This window comes from Stenella coeruleoalba, assembly GCF_951394435.1.
Source record: "Stenella coeruleoalba genome assembly, chromosome: 16".
Classification (NCBI taxonomy): domain Eukaryota; kingdom Metazoa; phylum Chordata; class Mammalia; order Artiodactyla; family Delphinidae; genus Stenella; species Stenella coeruleoalba.
The window spans coordinates 22,219,734-22,236,978 of record NC_137162.1 but is presented as its reverse complement, the minus strand read 5'-3'; the positions used below and the strand labels follow the sequence as shown (position 1 = coordinate 22,236,978).

Below are 17,245 nucleotides of genomic sequence, written 5' to 3'. Positions count from 1 at the left end.
AAATAGTGCTGCTATGAACACTGGGGCACATTTATCTTTTTGAATGAGAGTTTTCATCTTTTCTGGATAAATGCTCAGGAGTGGGATTGCTGGATCATATGGTAGCTCTATTTTTAGTTTTTTAATGAATCTCCAGACTGTTTTCCATAGTGACTGCACCAGCTTACAGAGAGGGTCACTTCTGAAAGCTCCAGTCATTTTACCTGGGCAGGGTGAGATTCTACATACAGACCCCTGGGGCCAGAGCTGGTGCAAGGTTGGAAGAGATGAGCAGGGGTCACAGTGTTTCAGTCACAAGCTGGTCTGAGGGTTCACAAGGGACTGCTGTCTGCCTGGGAAGCAGCCAGGGGCAATGACCCTCTGACTTGCCAGTCCCTCCCTCTCCCTTCCTCTGCTGTGTGATCTTCAAACAACAGTTTTCTCTCTGCTGTGAAACTCAGCTCTTGAAATGTGTACTAGTGCATCTGTCAGAGGGAACAGGTCTCACGGTAGGTTGGAGAGTGGAAAGATGGTTACATAAAAATAGAAAAAAAAAATTGGCAATTAAAGAAAAGGAAAAAAAGAAAAGGATCGCAATGGCTTTTGTAGGGAGGCAAGCGTTTTGGTGCAGCGAGGACTGAGTGAAGAGGGTCAAACCTGGATAAGACTCCTGGCTCTACCAACCACCTTGGGACTTTTCTTAACCTTTCAGAGCCTCAGATTCCCCCAATTCTAACTGGCATAATGATACATCTGATGTTTCATGTAAGAATAGAGTTGAGGTATCAGTGTGAAAAGTCTGGCATAAAGCTTCCCACAGAGTAAAAGGTCAATACTAGCTCTCACGCTCTCCCCTTTCTGCTGATTATTGCCTCTAGCCCGAGCTGTCCACAGGCCCTGAGGAAAGGAGGAATGGCAAGGAGAAGAACTTGTTATTGCTTTTTTCCTCCTGACTTTCAGGAAGCCAAGGAAGGACTCTAAACAATGCATCCACGTACCCAGCCTCTGAGGTTGGATACTGCTTAGCATGGCCTTTTCTGGAGTAGCTGAGGCTGTTCGGCTTTGGATCACAAGTCTTCTTGTTCTGGGACATTTTCTCATCATGACTATACTTAGATCAGCCAGGCAGGCATTGGAGTTAAGCAAGTCAAGAGAGTGAGAGCCTTTCAGATCAGAATTTGTGACTCTATCTCATAGAATTTTTTCTTAACATCTTTATTGGAGTATAATTGCTTTACAGTGTTGCGTTAGTTTCTACTGTATAACAAAGTGAATCAGCTATATGCATACGTATATCCCCATATCCCTTCCCTCTTGCGGCTTCCTCCCACCCTCCTTATCCCACCCCTCTAGGTGGTCACAAAGCACCAAGCTAATCTCCCTGTGCCATGCAGCTGCTTCCCACTAGCTAGCTATTTTACATTTGCTAGTGTATATACGTCAATGCTACTCTCTCCCTTTGTCCCAGCTTACCCTTGCCCCTCCCCATGTCCTCAAGTCCATTCTCTACATCTGTGCCTTTATTCCTGTCCTGCCCCAAGGTTCATTTAGAACCAATATTTCTTTTTAGATTCCATATATATTTGTTAGCATATGGTATTTGTTTTTCTCTTTCTGACTTACTTCGCTCTGTATGACAGATTCTAGGTCCATCCAACTCACTACAAATAACTCAATTTCATTTCTTTTTATGGCTGAGTAACATTCCATTGTATATATGTGCCACATCTTTATCCATTCATCTGTCAGTGGACACTTAGGTTGCTTCCATGTCCTGGCTATTGTAAATAGTGCTGCAATGAACATTGTGGTACATGATTCTTTTTGAATTACGATTTTCTCAGGGTTTATGCCCAGTAGTGGGATTGCTCGGTCGTATGGTAGTTCTATTTTTAGTTTTTTAAGGAACTTCCATACTGTTCTCTATAGTGGCTGCATCAATTTATATTCCCACCAACAGTGCAAAAGGGTTCCCTTTTCTCCACACCCTCTCCAACATTTATTGTTTGTAGATTTTTTGATGATGGCCATTCTGACTGGTGTGAAGTGACACATCATAGTAGTTTTGATTTGCATCTTTCTAATGATTAGTGATGTTGAGCATCTTTTCATGTGTTTGTTGGCAATCTGTATATCTTCTTTGGAGAAACGACTATTTAGGTCTTCTGCCTATTTTTGGATTGGGTTGTTTTTTTTTTTTTTTTTTTGGTATGGAGCTGCATGACAGGCTAGTATATTTTGGAGATTAATCATTTGTCAGTTGCTTCATTTGCAAATATTTTCTCCCATTCTGAGGGTTGTCTTTTCGTCTTGTTTATGGTTTCCTTTGCTGTGCAAAAGCTTTGAAGTTTCATTAGGTCCCATGTGTTTATTTTTGTTTTTATTTCCATTTCTCTAGGAGATGGGTCAAAAAGGATCTTGCAGTGATTTATGCCATAGAGTGTTCTGGCTAGGTTTTCCTTTAAGAGTTTGATAGTGTCTGGCCTTACATTTAGGTCTTTAATCCATTTTGGGTTTATTTTTGTGTATGGTGTTAGGGAGTGGTCTAATTTCATTCTTTTACATGTAGCTGTCCAGTTTTCCCAGCACCACTTATTGAAGAGGCTGTCTTTTCTCCATTGTATACTCTCATCTCCTTTATCAAAGATAAGGTGACCATATTGTGCGTGGGTTTATCTCCGGTCTTTCTATCCTGTTCCATTGATCTATATTTCTGTTCTGCTGCCAGAACTACACTGTCTTGATTACTGCAGCTTTGTAGTATAGTCTGAAGTCCAGGAGCCTGATTCCTCCAGCTCTGTTTTTCTTTCTCGAGATTGTTTTGGCTCTTCAGGGTCTTTTGTGTTTCCATACAAATTGTGCAACTTTTTGTTTTAGTTCTGGGAAAAATGCCATTGGTAGTTTGATAGGAATTGCATTGAATCTGTAGATCGCTCTGAGTAGTATAGTAATTTTCACAATGTTGATTCTTCCAATCCAAGAACATGGAACATCTCTCCATCTGTTTCTGTCATCTTTAATTTCTTTCATCAGTGTCTTATAGTTTTCTGCATACAGGTCTTTTGTCTCCTTAGGTAGCTTTATTCCTAGGTATTTTATTCGTTTTATTGCAGTGGTAAACGGGAGTGTTTCCTTAATTTCTCTTTCCGAATTTTCATCATTAGTGTATAGGAATGCAAGAGATTTCTGTGCATTAATTTTGTATCCTGCTACTTTACCAAATTCATTGATTACCTCTAGTAGTTTTCTTTAGGATTCTCTATGTATAGTATCATGTCATCTGCAAACAGTGACAGCTTTACTTCTTTTCTGATTTGGATTCCTTTTATTTCTTTTTCTTCTCTGACTGCCATGGCTAAAACTTCCAAAACTATGTTGAATAATAGTGGTGAGAGTGGGCAACCTTGTCTTGTTCCTGATCTTAGTGGAAATGGTTTCAGTTTTTCACCATTGAGAATGATGTTGGCTGTGGGTTTGTCATATATGGCCTTTATTATATTGAGGTGATTTCCCTCTATGCCCACCGTCTGGAGAGTTTTTATCATAAATGGTGTTGAATTTTGTCAAAAGCTTTTTATGCATCTATTGAGATTATCATATGTTTTTTATCCTTCAATTTGTTAATATGGAGTATCACATTGATTGATTTGCATATACCGAAGAGTCCTTGCATCCTGGGATAAACTCCACTTGATCATGGTGTATGAACCTTTTAATGTGCTGTTGTATTCTGTTTGCTAGTATTTTGTTGAGAGTTTTTGCATCTATGTTCATCAGTGATATGCGCCTGTAGTTTTTTTTGTGACATCTTTGTCTGGTTTTGGTATCAGGGTGATGGTGGCCTCATAGAATGAGTTTGGGAGTATTCCTCCCTCTGCTCTATTTTGGAAGAGTTTGAGAAGGATAGGTGTTAGTTCTTCTCTAAATGTTTGGTAGAATTCACCTGTGAAGCCGCCTGGTCCTGGGCCTTTGTTTGTTGGAAGATTTTTAATCACAGTTTCAATTTCAGTGCTTGTGACTCGTCTGTTTATATTTTGTATTTCTTCCTGGTTCAGTCACGGAAGGTTGTGCTTTTCTAAGAATTTGTCCATTTCTTCCAGGTTGTCCATTTTATTGGCATACAGCTGCTTGTAGTAATCACTCATGATCCTTTGTTTTTCTGCAGTGTCAGTTGTTACTTCTCCTGTTTCATTTCTAATTCTGTTGATTTGAGTCTTCTCCCTTTTTTTCTTGATAAGTCTGGCTAATGGTTTATCAATCTTGTTTATCTTCTCAAAGAACCAGCTTTTAGTTTTATTGATCTTTGCTATTATTTCTTTTGTTTCTTTTTCATTTATTTCTGATCTGATCTTTATGATTTCTTTCCTTCTGCTAACTTTGGGTTTTTTTTTTTTGTTCTTCTTTCTCTAATTGCTTTATGTGTAAGGTTAGGTTGTTTATTTGAGATGTTTCTTGTTTCTTGAGGTAGGATTGTATTGCTATAAACTTGCCTCTTAGAACTGCTTTTGCTGCATCCCACAGGTTTTGGGTCATCGTGTTTTCATTGTCATTTGTTTCTAGGCATTTTTTGATTTCCTCTTTGATTTCTTCAGCGATCTCTTGGTTATTTAGTAGCATATTGTTTAGCCTCCATGTGTTTGTATTTTTTAGTTTTTTTCCTGTAACTGATATCTATTCTCATAGCGTTGTGGTCAGAAAAGATACTTGATATGATTTCAATTTCTTAAATATACCAAGGTTTGATTTGTGATCCAAGATATGATTTATCCTGGAGAATGTTCCATGAGCACTTGAGAATAAAGTGTATCCTGTTGTTTTTGGATGGAATGTCCTATAAATATCAATTATTTCCATCTTGTTTAATGTATCATTTAAAGCTTGTGTCTCCTTATTTATTTTCATTTTGGATGATCTGTCCACTGGTAAAAGTGGGGTATTAAAGTCCCCTGCTATGAATGTGTTACTGTTGATTTTCCCTTTTATGGCTGCTAGCATGTGCCTTACGTATTGAGGTGCACCTATGTTGGGGGCATAAATATTTATAATTGTTGTATCTTCTTCTTGGTTGATCCCTTGATCATTCTGTAGTGTCCTTCTTTGTCTCTTGTAATAGTCTTTATTTTAAAGTCTAGTTTGTCTGATATGAGAATTGCTACTCCAGCTTTCTTTTGATTTCCATTTGCATGGAATATCTTTTTCCATCCCCTCACTTTCTGTCTGTTTGTGTCCGTAGGTCTGAAGTGGGTCTGCTGTAGACAGCATATATATGGGTCTTGTTTTTGTATCCATTCAGCCAGTCTATGTCTCTTGGTTGGAGCATTTAATCCATTTACATTTAAGGTAATTATCGATATGTATGTTCCTATTACCATTTTCTTAATTGTTTTGGATTTTTTATTGTGAGTCTTTTCCTTCTCCTGTATTTCCTGCCTAGAGAAGTTCCTTTAGCACTTGTTGTAAAGCTGGTTTGGTGGTGCTGAATTCTCTTAACTTTTGCTTTTTGTAAAGGTTTTAATTTCTCTGTCGAATCTGAATGAGATCCTTGCTGGGTAGAATAATCTTGGTGTAGGTTTTTCCCTTTCATCACTTTCAATACATCTTGCCACTCCATTCTGGCTTGCAGAGTGTCTGCTGAAAGATCAACTGTTAACCTTACAGGGATTTCCTTGTATGTTGTTTGTTGCTTTTCCCTTGACGCTTTAAATATTTTTTCTTTGTATTTAATTTTTGATAGTTTGATTAATATGTGTCTCGGCATGTTTCTCTTTGGGTTTATCCTGTTGGGACTCTCTGCGCTTCCTGGACTTGACTGACTATTTCCTTTCCCATGTTAGGGAAGTTTTCGACTATAATCTCTTCAAATATTTTCTCAGACCCTTTCTTTTTTTCTTCTTCTTCTAGGATGCCTATGATTTGAATGTTGGTGCATTTAATGTTGTCCCAGAGGTCTCTGCGACTGTCCTCATCTCCTCTGGTTCTTTTTTCTTTATTCTGCTCCCTGGCAGTTATTTCCACCATTTTATCTTCCAGCTCACTTATCCCTTCTTCTACCTCAGTTATTCTGTTATTGATTCCTTGTAGAGTATTTTTAATTTCAGTCATTGTGTTGTTCATCACTGTTTGTTTGCTCTTTAGTTCTTCTAGATCCTTGTTAAATGTTTCTTGTATTTTCCCCATTGTTTCTGAGAGTTTTGATCACCCCTACTATCATTATTCTGAATTCTTTTTCAGGTAGGTTGCCTATTTCATCTTCATTCATTTGGTCTTGTAGGTTTTTACCTTGCTCCTTCCTCTGCAACAAATTTTTTTGTCATTTCTTTTTTTTTTTTTTCTGATGGTTGGTGCTGCTTTCCTGTCTTACTGGTTGTTTGGCCTGAGATGTCCAGCACTGGAGTTTGTAGGCAGTTGGATAGAGCTGGGTCTTGGTGATGAGATGAAGACCTCTGGGAGGCCTCACTCCGACTGATGTTCCCTGGTGTGTGAGGTTCTCTGTTAGTCCAGTGGTTTGGACTCAGAGCTCCCACTGCAGAAGCTTGGGCCCAACCTCCGCCCTGGGAACTAAGATCCCACAAGCTCTCAGGCTGAAACTTCTTTCCAGGGACTAAGTTGGAAAGGAAGGACTAATTTCTTTAATCAGGAGCACAGCAAGAGGGCAGGCATGCAGGCCCAAAAAACCATTCTTATCCACTCTGATTCTGATAGTATTATTCTGGTATATTAATCACCTGCTATTCATAGTCAGATTATACTTTGCAATCCAAAAATGTTAATACACTGACTGAACTCACCATTCTGGCAAGAATCCTTTATATCGATAAATACTGAATTGAGGCCTATGTTCTTCTTAACTATTTACCTGGAGTAGTGGGATATTAGTACTTGAACCATTCATTATGATTAAAATGTCCTTGTTGCTCATGAAGATTAGAGGACCCAACCCTTCGCTCTGTTCAGTGGCCACCAACTGGATCCTTAGTTTCACTTAACTTCTTGGAAAATGCATGTTGTTGTTCACAAAGAGAACAGGAGGGTGGTGAGGCAATGTATCACTTCTTTGGTAATAAGTGTTGACATGCAGCAAAAATCGATTGAACGGAACCGAGGTGGTGGCAGTAGCGATGGCTGGAGGGGGGACCCGGGTGGGAGCAGCAGGGGCGAGGGAACCCACTCCACCGGCTCGGGAACTAGGCTTTTCTCACTTGAAGGGAAAAGGAGGTGTGGAAAGGGGCCAAAGAGCAAGCGAGGATGGGTGTGGGAAAGGGAGGTGAGGAGGGTAATTCTCCCATCTGGAAGTCCTGGGAAAGCCCTCTCATAGTATTTTATATTAAGGGTCTAGCTCAGTAAAGGGACCTGGTCATTTTAGAAGGGTAGCTGACTTCTGGTTTCTCTTCCTCTTGCCAGCTATGAGATCCTGGCTGGGCCTCTGGATCTCTTGGAATACCTCATGTGCCATGTGTAATCTGAACTTACAATATCCTATTGTACTGAAGAGAGGAAGTTGGAAAAGATAACATTTAAAAAAAATTTTTAGTATGAAACCTACAGAGTCATAACTTCACAAAATATGTCTATTTACAAGGACAAGACTCCCTCCTTCTCAAACCACTCCCCTCCTTGGCAACACTGCTGGCAGCAGCCATGCTTGACAAGGCAGGATACATGAAAATGTTACCATTACTAGATTCTAAAGGGCCACACTCAGAGATAGTTTTTTTCTGGATATCCCTCGAGCTCAGTTAAGAAAGAGGTCCATGCCCTCTTAGGATGTCAAGTGTCCTTCAAACCTTCCCAGACTGGTGCCTGGATTAAGGAGGCATCTTAATCCATTTAGACAAGTGTCGGTGGGTAGAATAGATCAAAATAACTGGCTAAAAAATTGCACAAGCAAAAATGTAATTTACTTCAAAGTTTAAATAGCTACCAAAAAGCATAATTCTATCTGTCCAAACCTTAACCCCAATCACTCATTCAAAAATGTCCATTTCTCCTTATTCTTGTAGCTCATTTCGTTCAAATTTGGGAACAGGTAGATCAAACTGCTTCAGGTAGCAATTGAAAAATAATGATACAACCTGGTTAAACAAGTTAGCTAAAGTGAACACAGGCCTTCCTCATTTGCATAAGATGGCATTTCAGCTGGAGAATTTGTTTTATAAACAAGCATTGGGGTTGACGTTCAGCAAGCTCCCTGGTTTCCACTCTAATTGCCAGTTTTGTACTTGAATACTTAAATTATTTACATATTCATGAGATTAGAAATCAGCTCTGACATTGGGAAATTTCAAGCACATGGAAATCTTGCCAAAGCATGGTATATATCGTTCCACATATTTCTTATGAATAACTGAGTGCCTTTTAATGTAGTGCCTTGGGAAACGTGATGGCATTAGGTAGGTATCAGCTTCCTAAGTGTTTGTGCTTGTGCAGAAATCATTTGAATATCCCCAGGGGGTTGAATTTGAAGGATCCATTTATCTTTTATTTCAATCTTGCCCTTTTGACATTAAGGGGATGCTAGGTCTACTCAAAAACAAACAGAGTTGCTGTAAAGGCAAATACTTTAATATGTAATTGCTTATTGTTATTATAATCAATAATATTTCTGAGTACCATATATTGGTTCTTGCTTGCTCTGTTCATTCTGGTTCAGTGGTACCTTTTAGTGATTGTCTAAGAGGATATTCAACATTGGCTAAATACGTATAACGTCACGTATGGGAAAGACACCGGATTACGGCTAAGGAAGCCTTGCGTCTAAACCTAGTTATGCCACACCTGGTGGCTCTCTCCTAGGTCTTTGAATAATACATTGGCTGGCATTCACGTGGTGCTAGCCATGTGCCAGGTTCTGTGTTGAGTGTTTTACATACATTATCACAGCATCCTCAAACAGTCCTGTGAGCCAGGTACTGTTATTGCTTCCACTTCACAGCTGGCGAAACTCTAAAAGTTAAATGACCTGCTGAAGGTCACATGGCCATTTGGAGGGCCTGACAGAGAGCTGATGTTCCTGTCTCACTTGCTGCGCTGTCTATTGCTGGTGAGAAACCAATATGACTCAGTTTTGGAAAATGCTGACATCTCTTCCCTTATATCAAGCAGTCATTATTTCCCAGAGAATTCCTGGCATTCAAAGCTGTCGTGATAAACAATGGCCATCTTTTAGTGCTCAGTCAGGAAAAGTAGGAAAGATTAAAAAGAAAGTTGTGTTCTTTTTTTCTTTTTTGTTAAAGAAATGTATATGAAACTGTTTAAGTAAAATTGCAGGACTGGTAGAAAGAAAGAAGGGAGAAAGCTAAAAGCAGCTCTTCTTATAAAAATTTACTTTTATGCAAGTTACTAAAATTCTATTGTATGCGCTCAAACACACTGGCAGTATAATTTTCCTTTTCTATCAATATATGATTTTAACTCAAACTCTGCCTTCATTTATACAGAGAATGCCGCTGTTAATATTTAGGGTTTCAATTATTTGTGAATAGGGTTTCCTTATGAAAACGTGCTTTCCTCCTTTAAAGCCATGTTTTGGTTTTAAGTGTATCTTACACATATTTACCAAAATACTGAAGGTGAGGCCACCGTGCAAGCCTTAGGATTTCTTATTTCTTTCATAAACTTTGGTACTTTGGAATATAGAGGAGAACAGAGCTCCTACAAGCTCCCACATGGTATTACTTGGACTGCTGACTCCTAGTGCTCCAGAACAAGTGAGACAACACAAACTCATGAATATTCTAGAACTGCCGCAGAATGAAGGGTGACCCACCAAACTGTCCTAAGGGTTTTGTCCTCCCTCCACAGAATTAATCACTCATTTGCATGCATTTTTTTTTTACTTCACAAAACAATGGAACTTTTCCTGAAATAAAACTGACAGGAAGATCCATGAACAGGAGAAAAACAAAGATAATGGGAAAGACAGAGAAATCAGCAAAAAGGTGATCTGGGTACTAAGACAAGGCAGCAGATGAGGTTGACTTGCCCTGCACGGCTTTCTGTTTTAAGTTTTTAAAATGTCATATCTCAAACAAAGCAGGATTACTTCTCTCGAAAAACTCTGAAAAGTCTGGTGACATTGAATGAGCCATCCTCGGTGGCAAGAACAGCAGGCTGGAGCTCACGAAGACCCCCCACCACACCCCACCCTCCTGAATGAACACCTCCTCTCCAGTTTCCCACAACCCAGACCCAGCCGCCGTGTTCAGTTAGTTGCTTGCTTATCTGTGTAGGAACCGAGTCCACGGTCTAGAAGGACTTGGGCACCCAGAGTGGGGAGAAAAAGCTCACTGTGGAGGACTGGAGAAACGTGGACCCTCCTGCTTATGGTCAGGGGCAGCAGGTACATCTGTAGGAGAGGCCTTGACGCCTGGATAAGCCGAGCAAGGGGGTCTCTCCTCCCCAGCTGTGAGGCACTCTGAGTCCCAGGAGCGTTCACGTTGGCTTCACAACATTGCAGACTCGCCCTTATACAATTCGCTCCGCAGTGTAACCCCTAACAGAGAGGCCCCGAGCCCAGAGCCCCAGGATGGTCAGCAGAGCTGAGGCAGATGCTTATTCTTACACATTTCTCCTGTGTTTTTCTTTCAGTCACATCTGTGTTTTGTTTTCACTCATTTCCACTGTCTCCCAACACACCATGTTTAGTGACGTGTTTGAGACAGACTGAGAGATGCCACTGGAGGCAATGTTTCATAGCACAGTTTGTACACTAGTTTATTGCCAAATTAAAATAAAGATGTAATCTGGCACACTTGGCCTGCTGCTAAGCCTTCCTTGGGTGGTTTCCTGTACTGAGGCAACAATGTGGGGGAAAAACAAGGAAGGAAGCGGAAGCTCTGTACCTCTGTTCTCCTGGCTGCTTGGTTTCCAAATGCCAAGAAACAAAAGGAAGGAGCAGAATGTTTGGTTTGCCAACTGCTTAATTACAGAAATAACAAAACTAAATAATGGAGAGTGAGATGTTGGGGGTCCTGGTATAAATGCTGCGGAATTCTTCACGGCATCCACAGTGATTCACTGCTGTTTTGTAAGAAGCTTAAAAGGTGTGACTGTACATAACAGGTATCCCTCTGCCCATTTGGCATGAAGTTTCCATAATGTCTATAATGCTTCTTTTTCTGAAAATTCCAGGGCTTTCCAAAGGCACATCCTCACACGGACCCTTCAGAGGCCAAGGAGTCTATCGCCTGTGTCTATACCATGGAAGTCCCCCAACAGGGCTTTTTAAGAAGTCAAGCTACTTCTTTTAGAGCTTCAAAGGGAAAAAGGTCCCAAATCTCTTCAGTCATTCTAGTGGTGGCTGGAGAGTCACATGCTCATTCAAAAAAATTTTACCTCTTGGCAATCACCTACATCTTTAATATCACGGGTAGATTTCTCTAAGAAAAAATAAGAAAAAGGCTAAAATATCAAAATAACCTAATCTCATGAATTTTGAGAGCATTTGGTCATACACATTTCTCCCTGATTAAAAGCATTTTTTTTTTGTTTTTAATCTGGCTTCCTATGGAATGACGGCCAGTAAAACTCTGTCTTGGGCCAGAAAGCACAATCTGTTCAACCAAACTCTTTTGAGTCCCTTAAAATGCTCACATCAAAAAGCCTCTACTGAGAGTCCAGACACTCGAAATGAAACGCAGCTGGAGCAGAACGCCATGGACCACATGGGCTCTTTCCTGCAAGCCAGGGATCCAGACTTTGTCTTCAGGGCCCTCAGAGTCTCATTCACTAAAGGTGAGAGAAAGCAGTGGCAGGGAACTAAGGGAAAAGTAAAGGTGGCTATGTATTCAAAAGGGGAGTGTATGCCTCAAAAGACTGACAGCAAACAAGGGAAGAGAGGAGAGGAGGACAGTGCACAGGTGAGTGCTGACGGAGCTGCCACCTCAACGTAATAACTTCTAACACACGGCGCTGTCTATCTGAGGATTCTGTTCACCACAGGCTGGTTGAAAACAGCATCTGGCAAAGGGAATCCTAGCACCAAAGCTACTTACCATCTTTGTTGAGAGTTCTGCAACAGTAGCAACTGTCACAGACATATTGATGAACAACACTTACATGAAAAAATAAGTGTTCCCACTTCCAAAAGTCACTGGCCTGTCAACACTAGCACAGGGCCCTCCTTAGGGCCCACTGCTTCATCTCATCAGGGTTCAAAGCTCCGTGATTCGTGGGTGATTGCCAGCTATTATTTCCATACCACTGACCTGCCTGAGTGGCCACAGACCTTCTCCACTTGACTTCGGGCCAACACCACCAGCTAATGGCTCATTGGATGGCTGCAGCCCACTCCACTCCCCGCTAATGCCCCACTCCTCATGCTGTGATTCAAGCCCTGATACATGGAGCCCTTCCCCAACCCCTACTCATATTAGCAGGTGATCTATAATTCTTTTTTCCCAGGATGATTTCTCCTTCATTCTCTTCTGGAGAAACAGAGAGCTTAGCAGAAAGGCTGGCTTCTGCCCCTTTGCTCATCTCCCGATATCCCCATCCATTTAGTAGTGAACCCTACTAAATATCATATTCAAATTCCAATTGCTGAACTTAGACATGTGACACCAATGAGTGGTTTTCCCCTTTGGGAAAATTCATTAACGTCTAAGATTTTTGGTTTGTTAGCTACATACAGAGCAAAGACTGTTAAGGCTTCTTCTACCTCTAAAATGATAGAATTCATTTGGCCTATGGTCACAAAAGATACTTTTTGGTCCTGACCAAGCCCACTGTGATACCATCCTAACTGGTCTTCTTGGTTTTGACCTCACAGCACCATAGTTCATTCTAATATTACTACCAGATTAATCTTTGTAATCTATAGCTCTGAACACATAATTCCACTGACCAAAATGTTCAAAAGGCTCCTAACTGGGAAAACAAAAATTATTTTGCCCAACAGTCAAAGTGGTCCAAAAAAAATTAAGATTAGGTTCCAGGAATACATGTATAATTAACTTGCCCAAATTTCAGTTTCAGCCAAATAGACACATTCACAATCTTGTTTACATGAGTTTTCTAACTTTACAAATTTATATTATTGTTTATGACAACCCTCTTGTGCAAAACGCGCCCCCCTCCACCCCCCACAGAGATACGACAGTCATTAAAGTCCAGGTGAAATCATTTTATAAGATTTCCACCTCCTAAACTTGGGCTGCCAATTTCATATAATCCATCCAGCTACTCTGACTGGGTATCTACCATGTGTGAATGAAGACTCTATCTGCCTTTTTAGTCCCTCTTAGACTACTGAACTCACATGCATTTATATTCTTTCCCTAGATGGAATGAATACTCCTCAACATAGTTATTTTATACCAACAGTGCATCATGCTGAGCACATAAACAGACATGGAGTCTAATATTTGTGGGGGTTTTTTGTTCTTTTTAATCTCATTGGAACTGCACCTGCAATTATAACTATCCACACAAACACATTTTAAGGCAAAGAAAGCCAACCCCAAGTACCAATTCCCATACGTGGCTGAGTCGGAGCCACATGTCCCAACTCCTCCAGAGTTGTCCACTCTGCCACAGTGCTCATGGCATCACTGTCTGAAGTACTGGCACAGGAAGGGTTAAATTTTGGGGCATCTCCTCTGACACCACTGCAAAGGTGCATAGTTTTCATTTAGCCAGGTAAATCTGGCCCTCAGTGTGCCTCTGGCATCAGGGGGAAAATTAACCAACTGTCAAATAAAATACAAAAACCCAGTGGATTAAATGACTAATACTCTTGCGTCCTGAGCTGCTCAGCTTTGCCTCTGGTAACTGCACCATCCTGGACTAGATGCACTGTGGCTTGACTCCAGGAATGAAATTGTACATTCTGCTGAAAGGGGAGCCAGGCTGCTCGAGAGGAAAAAAATACTAATTGTAAGTCTTTCCTATTTTTAGGCTAATGTGCATTTTATTTGGCAGTAAGGGCAGGTGCGAATAAAACTCCAATCCTGAGAATTTTAATTTGCTTCCTCAAAAATGCTCATGTCAGTAGAGACCCTGAAAAGTTGTTTATACTATTCCCCTCCCTTCAGGAAGAACCCCATACGTCTATACCAGCTCAGACGGTTTTAACCCTAGAATATTCTCCTCACTCAGGCAAGTCTAGTTGTTCTTTAAATGTATGTAATTTGTAACATATAATTCCTCTGAGGGTAATTCTCAGGATGACCTCACTGAACCATGCATTTCACAAAGAGCATTCGAACATTTTACCTATTTCCCTTTTGCCTTTTATGGCTACAGCCTCTCTCACGTTTGCCTTTGTATACTTTTTGCCTCTAATTCTAATCTGATTGTATTTACTGTTGCTAGCCTTATATTCTACCTGAAAATGTAAGTTCCTTAAAAGCTGGAGCTACATGTATTTTATAATGTATCTGCAGTACAGAGTACGTGATATATTTTATAGCATTTATCCCATAAAATACATATACATATTGCGTGTGCACGCACACACACATATACACACAGAGAAACATATGAGAGCATAACTTCATTCAATGCCTTCCTAAAACGTAGACCTGTCCTTCAGCCTAGCCACCAAGAGAAGAAAAGTCCTGAGATTGCCTGATTCTGAATGTTATCTACGTACATTTCTCTCACTATTTTAGCATATCACTAGCTAATGTTCTTCACTCTTTCAGGGTCATCCTTCCCTTTAAGGCTCTGAGAAAAGCTATGGGTTCTTAATTCCAAAAAAAAAATGATCACATCTCACATACACAAAGCACTGTCTCAAATTCCATGGGGTTTTCCTGATGGCCTGAAGCTTCCAGGTAAGAACTGCTCCTCCACAATGTCTTCCTTAGGGTCTAGCTTTTCCTTTGTGTGCTGTTTCAGATGCTTACACAGCTCAAACAAGCAACCTGAGATTCACATTGCTGCCCCTCGCCCCACCGGCACAGGGTTCAAGCTGCTGCACAGAACAACCTGACAGCTGAGAAGAAACGTAGCGATGACTAAGTAGTTGTCTTTCCCTAGGACAACCGTGCACCACAGTCTCGAACAAGGGGATCACGCTCACCTTTTGGTCTTGGCTGTAAGCCAGAATCCAGTCCTCTTGCTTGGGGTGGAAAAGTAAGCTCTGGATGTAGAAGTTCAGCCGGTACTTTTGATAGGTTGCCCCTTCGTCCGAGCTGATCAGTAAACTGCTCTCAATCTCCGGGTCTGTGAGCAACATAATCTGCGGCAGAGAATTGTTCAGGGAAGAAAAGAACAGAAAGTTAAGTGTGCAAATTTACAAGGCTTAAAAATGAGTTAAATGTTTGACAAGGGAGGGAAAAGGAACAGGCAAAGAACGCTTGGCCAAACAAGGACCTTGACTGTCAGGTTTGCTCTCCTACCTTGGACCAAGGCCATGAAACTGTTTTCACAAGAGGCGGGACAGACTGAAAGGAAGGAGGAGGAAATGTAGGAGTGCATTTTCTTCCCTCCTGTAGGGCTCCTTGGTTTTTTTCCCCAAGGTTATTTCCTTAATCTGAAATATTTCCCATTGTTCCCCTAACCCCAGCCCTCCTTCCTGCTGAGCCTTGTCTAGTCTCCATTTTGGGGGGATGAAACTTGTCACAGTCTTTTGTGAGAAAGGTGGAATGAAGTAGAAAGAGGATGGAGTCCACTGGTTTTTCTCTCCATCGCAAACCCTCCCGTTCACATCAACGATATCCCATGTCATCCTGCCTTTCGTCTGATTTTCTGAGTCTTGAGTCAAAGACTGTGCATTCGAAAGCCTGCTCTGGGTATTGTCCAAAGGCTCCTTTACCACCTGCTAACATATTAATAGTTTACTTATTTATTTTCTTTATTGTCTATATATTCTCTCTAGAACACAAACCCATGAGAATAGTGATATTTCTCTATTTTTATCCCCACAAGTGCCTTCCCAGCAGCTAGAATGAGGTCCAGCATATATTATATACTCAATAAATATTTGACATGAATGAACGAAAGTTAAAGGAATGAATGGAAAGTTTTTCAGAGTAGTCACATAGATCTAGAAAGATGCCCAGAGTAATTTGAGCAGATATGAATGTAAGTTCCATGGAAAAAGTCATTGGATGCCCTTCTCCATCTTTGGCCTATTGACAAAAGAATATGCTATACTCGTGTAAAAATTCACAGCTCCAGAGGCTTGGGACTTTCTCCTTTTGAGGGTTAACCTTGGCCACAGCAGTGTGAACAATCCACAACAGGAGCAAGACAGAGGAGCTGCTCTGAAAACAGCTTTTTACTCTCTTGTTTCACGCCTCTAGGAATATGTGATAAAGCACCTCATTCCCGACTCTGCAGGTTGCCTTTCACTCAGTCAAAGTGCACACCTTATGCCTCCAGTCAGGTGGCCTTAATGCTGCCCACTGATTTCTTCCCCAACAGCTTATTCATTGGCACTTTCTGAGTTTGGTTTGGAGAAGCATGAAAGATGTGCTTAATGTGTGGCCGTATGAAGAGAGATCACTGCAGCCCAGGGTTTAAAGATTACCAGCTAAGGATGTGGCGGTTCCAGGAAAAGGAGAGAGAGAGAGAAAGGAAGAAAAAAAAACAAAACAAAACTAGAGCCCTGTCGTAAGAGAACAGAGTGCCAGGCAAACGCACAGGGCTTTCTCAGGCATTTGGAGGCAATCGTATTAAAACCTCAGGATAGTTGGTGTCATATTCCAAAGTGGTGTCCGATCACTGCCAATGGCACACAACGATCTCACACCAGACACGCTCAGCCTGAACTGTGTTTATGTTACCCAGGATGAATTTCAGGTTCCTCGCTGTTCTTTCACCCTGCCCTTCTCGAAGAGGAGAAAGGGACGGATGAAGTGGAGTGAGTGGAACGCTGTGGCTGTCAGCTCTGTTCCGGACAAGACGAAGAGCACACACAATACTGGAGACTAATTGCCTCCCCTCCCATGTTCTGGTGAAGCCACTGTCCATCGACCATAAATTCTGACAAAGTAATAGGTCTCTCTGTCTTGTAGTCACCAAGCAGACAGTGTTCCCTTTCCGGATAACTGATGCAGAACCATCAGGTAATCTGCTGAGTACAAACTTCCATGTCATCAGTAAAGTCTACTGTATGTACTAAGGACGATCAGATGGCTCCTAAATTCACAAGAATATTTCCAGGGGATTTCATATTTACTGGCACACAAAAGCTGTCATTTTCCAAAAACAAATAAGTCATCAAATGATCATATTGCTTTGTGTCTCCAACCACAATTAACAATAATATATAACAGCCTTTTGCACTACTGCCAGCAAGTAATTTCTATGATAATAT

The 17,245-nt window shown here is 41.0% G+C and overlaps 1 protein-coding gene across 5 annotated transcripts in view; it reads right to left on the bottom strand.

Moving 5' to 3' along the window:
* Positions 1 to 17,245, bottom strand: part of SORCS1 (sortilin related VPS10 domain containing receptor 1) — a 552,802-nt gene that overhangs the window by 203,165 nt on the left and 332,392 nt on the right. For all 5 annotated transcript variants that reach the window (XM_079901008.1, XM_079901005.1, XM_079901009.1 and 2 more), the window contains one exon: positions 15,005 to 15,163. In XM_079901008.1, the coding sequence (XP_079757134.1) occupies positions 15,005 to 15,163 (159 nt within the window). The remainder of the gene's footprint in view (positions 1 to 15,004; positions 15,164 to 17,245) is intronic.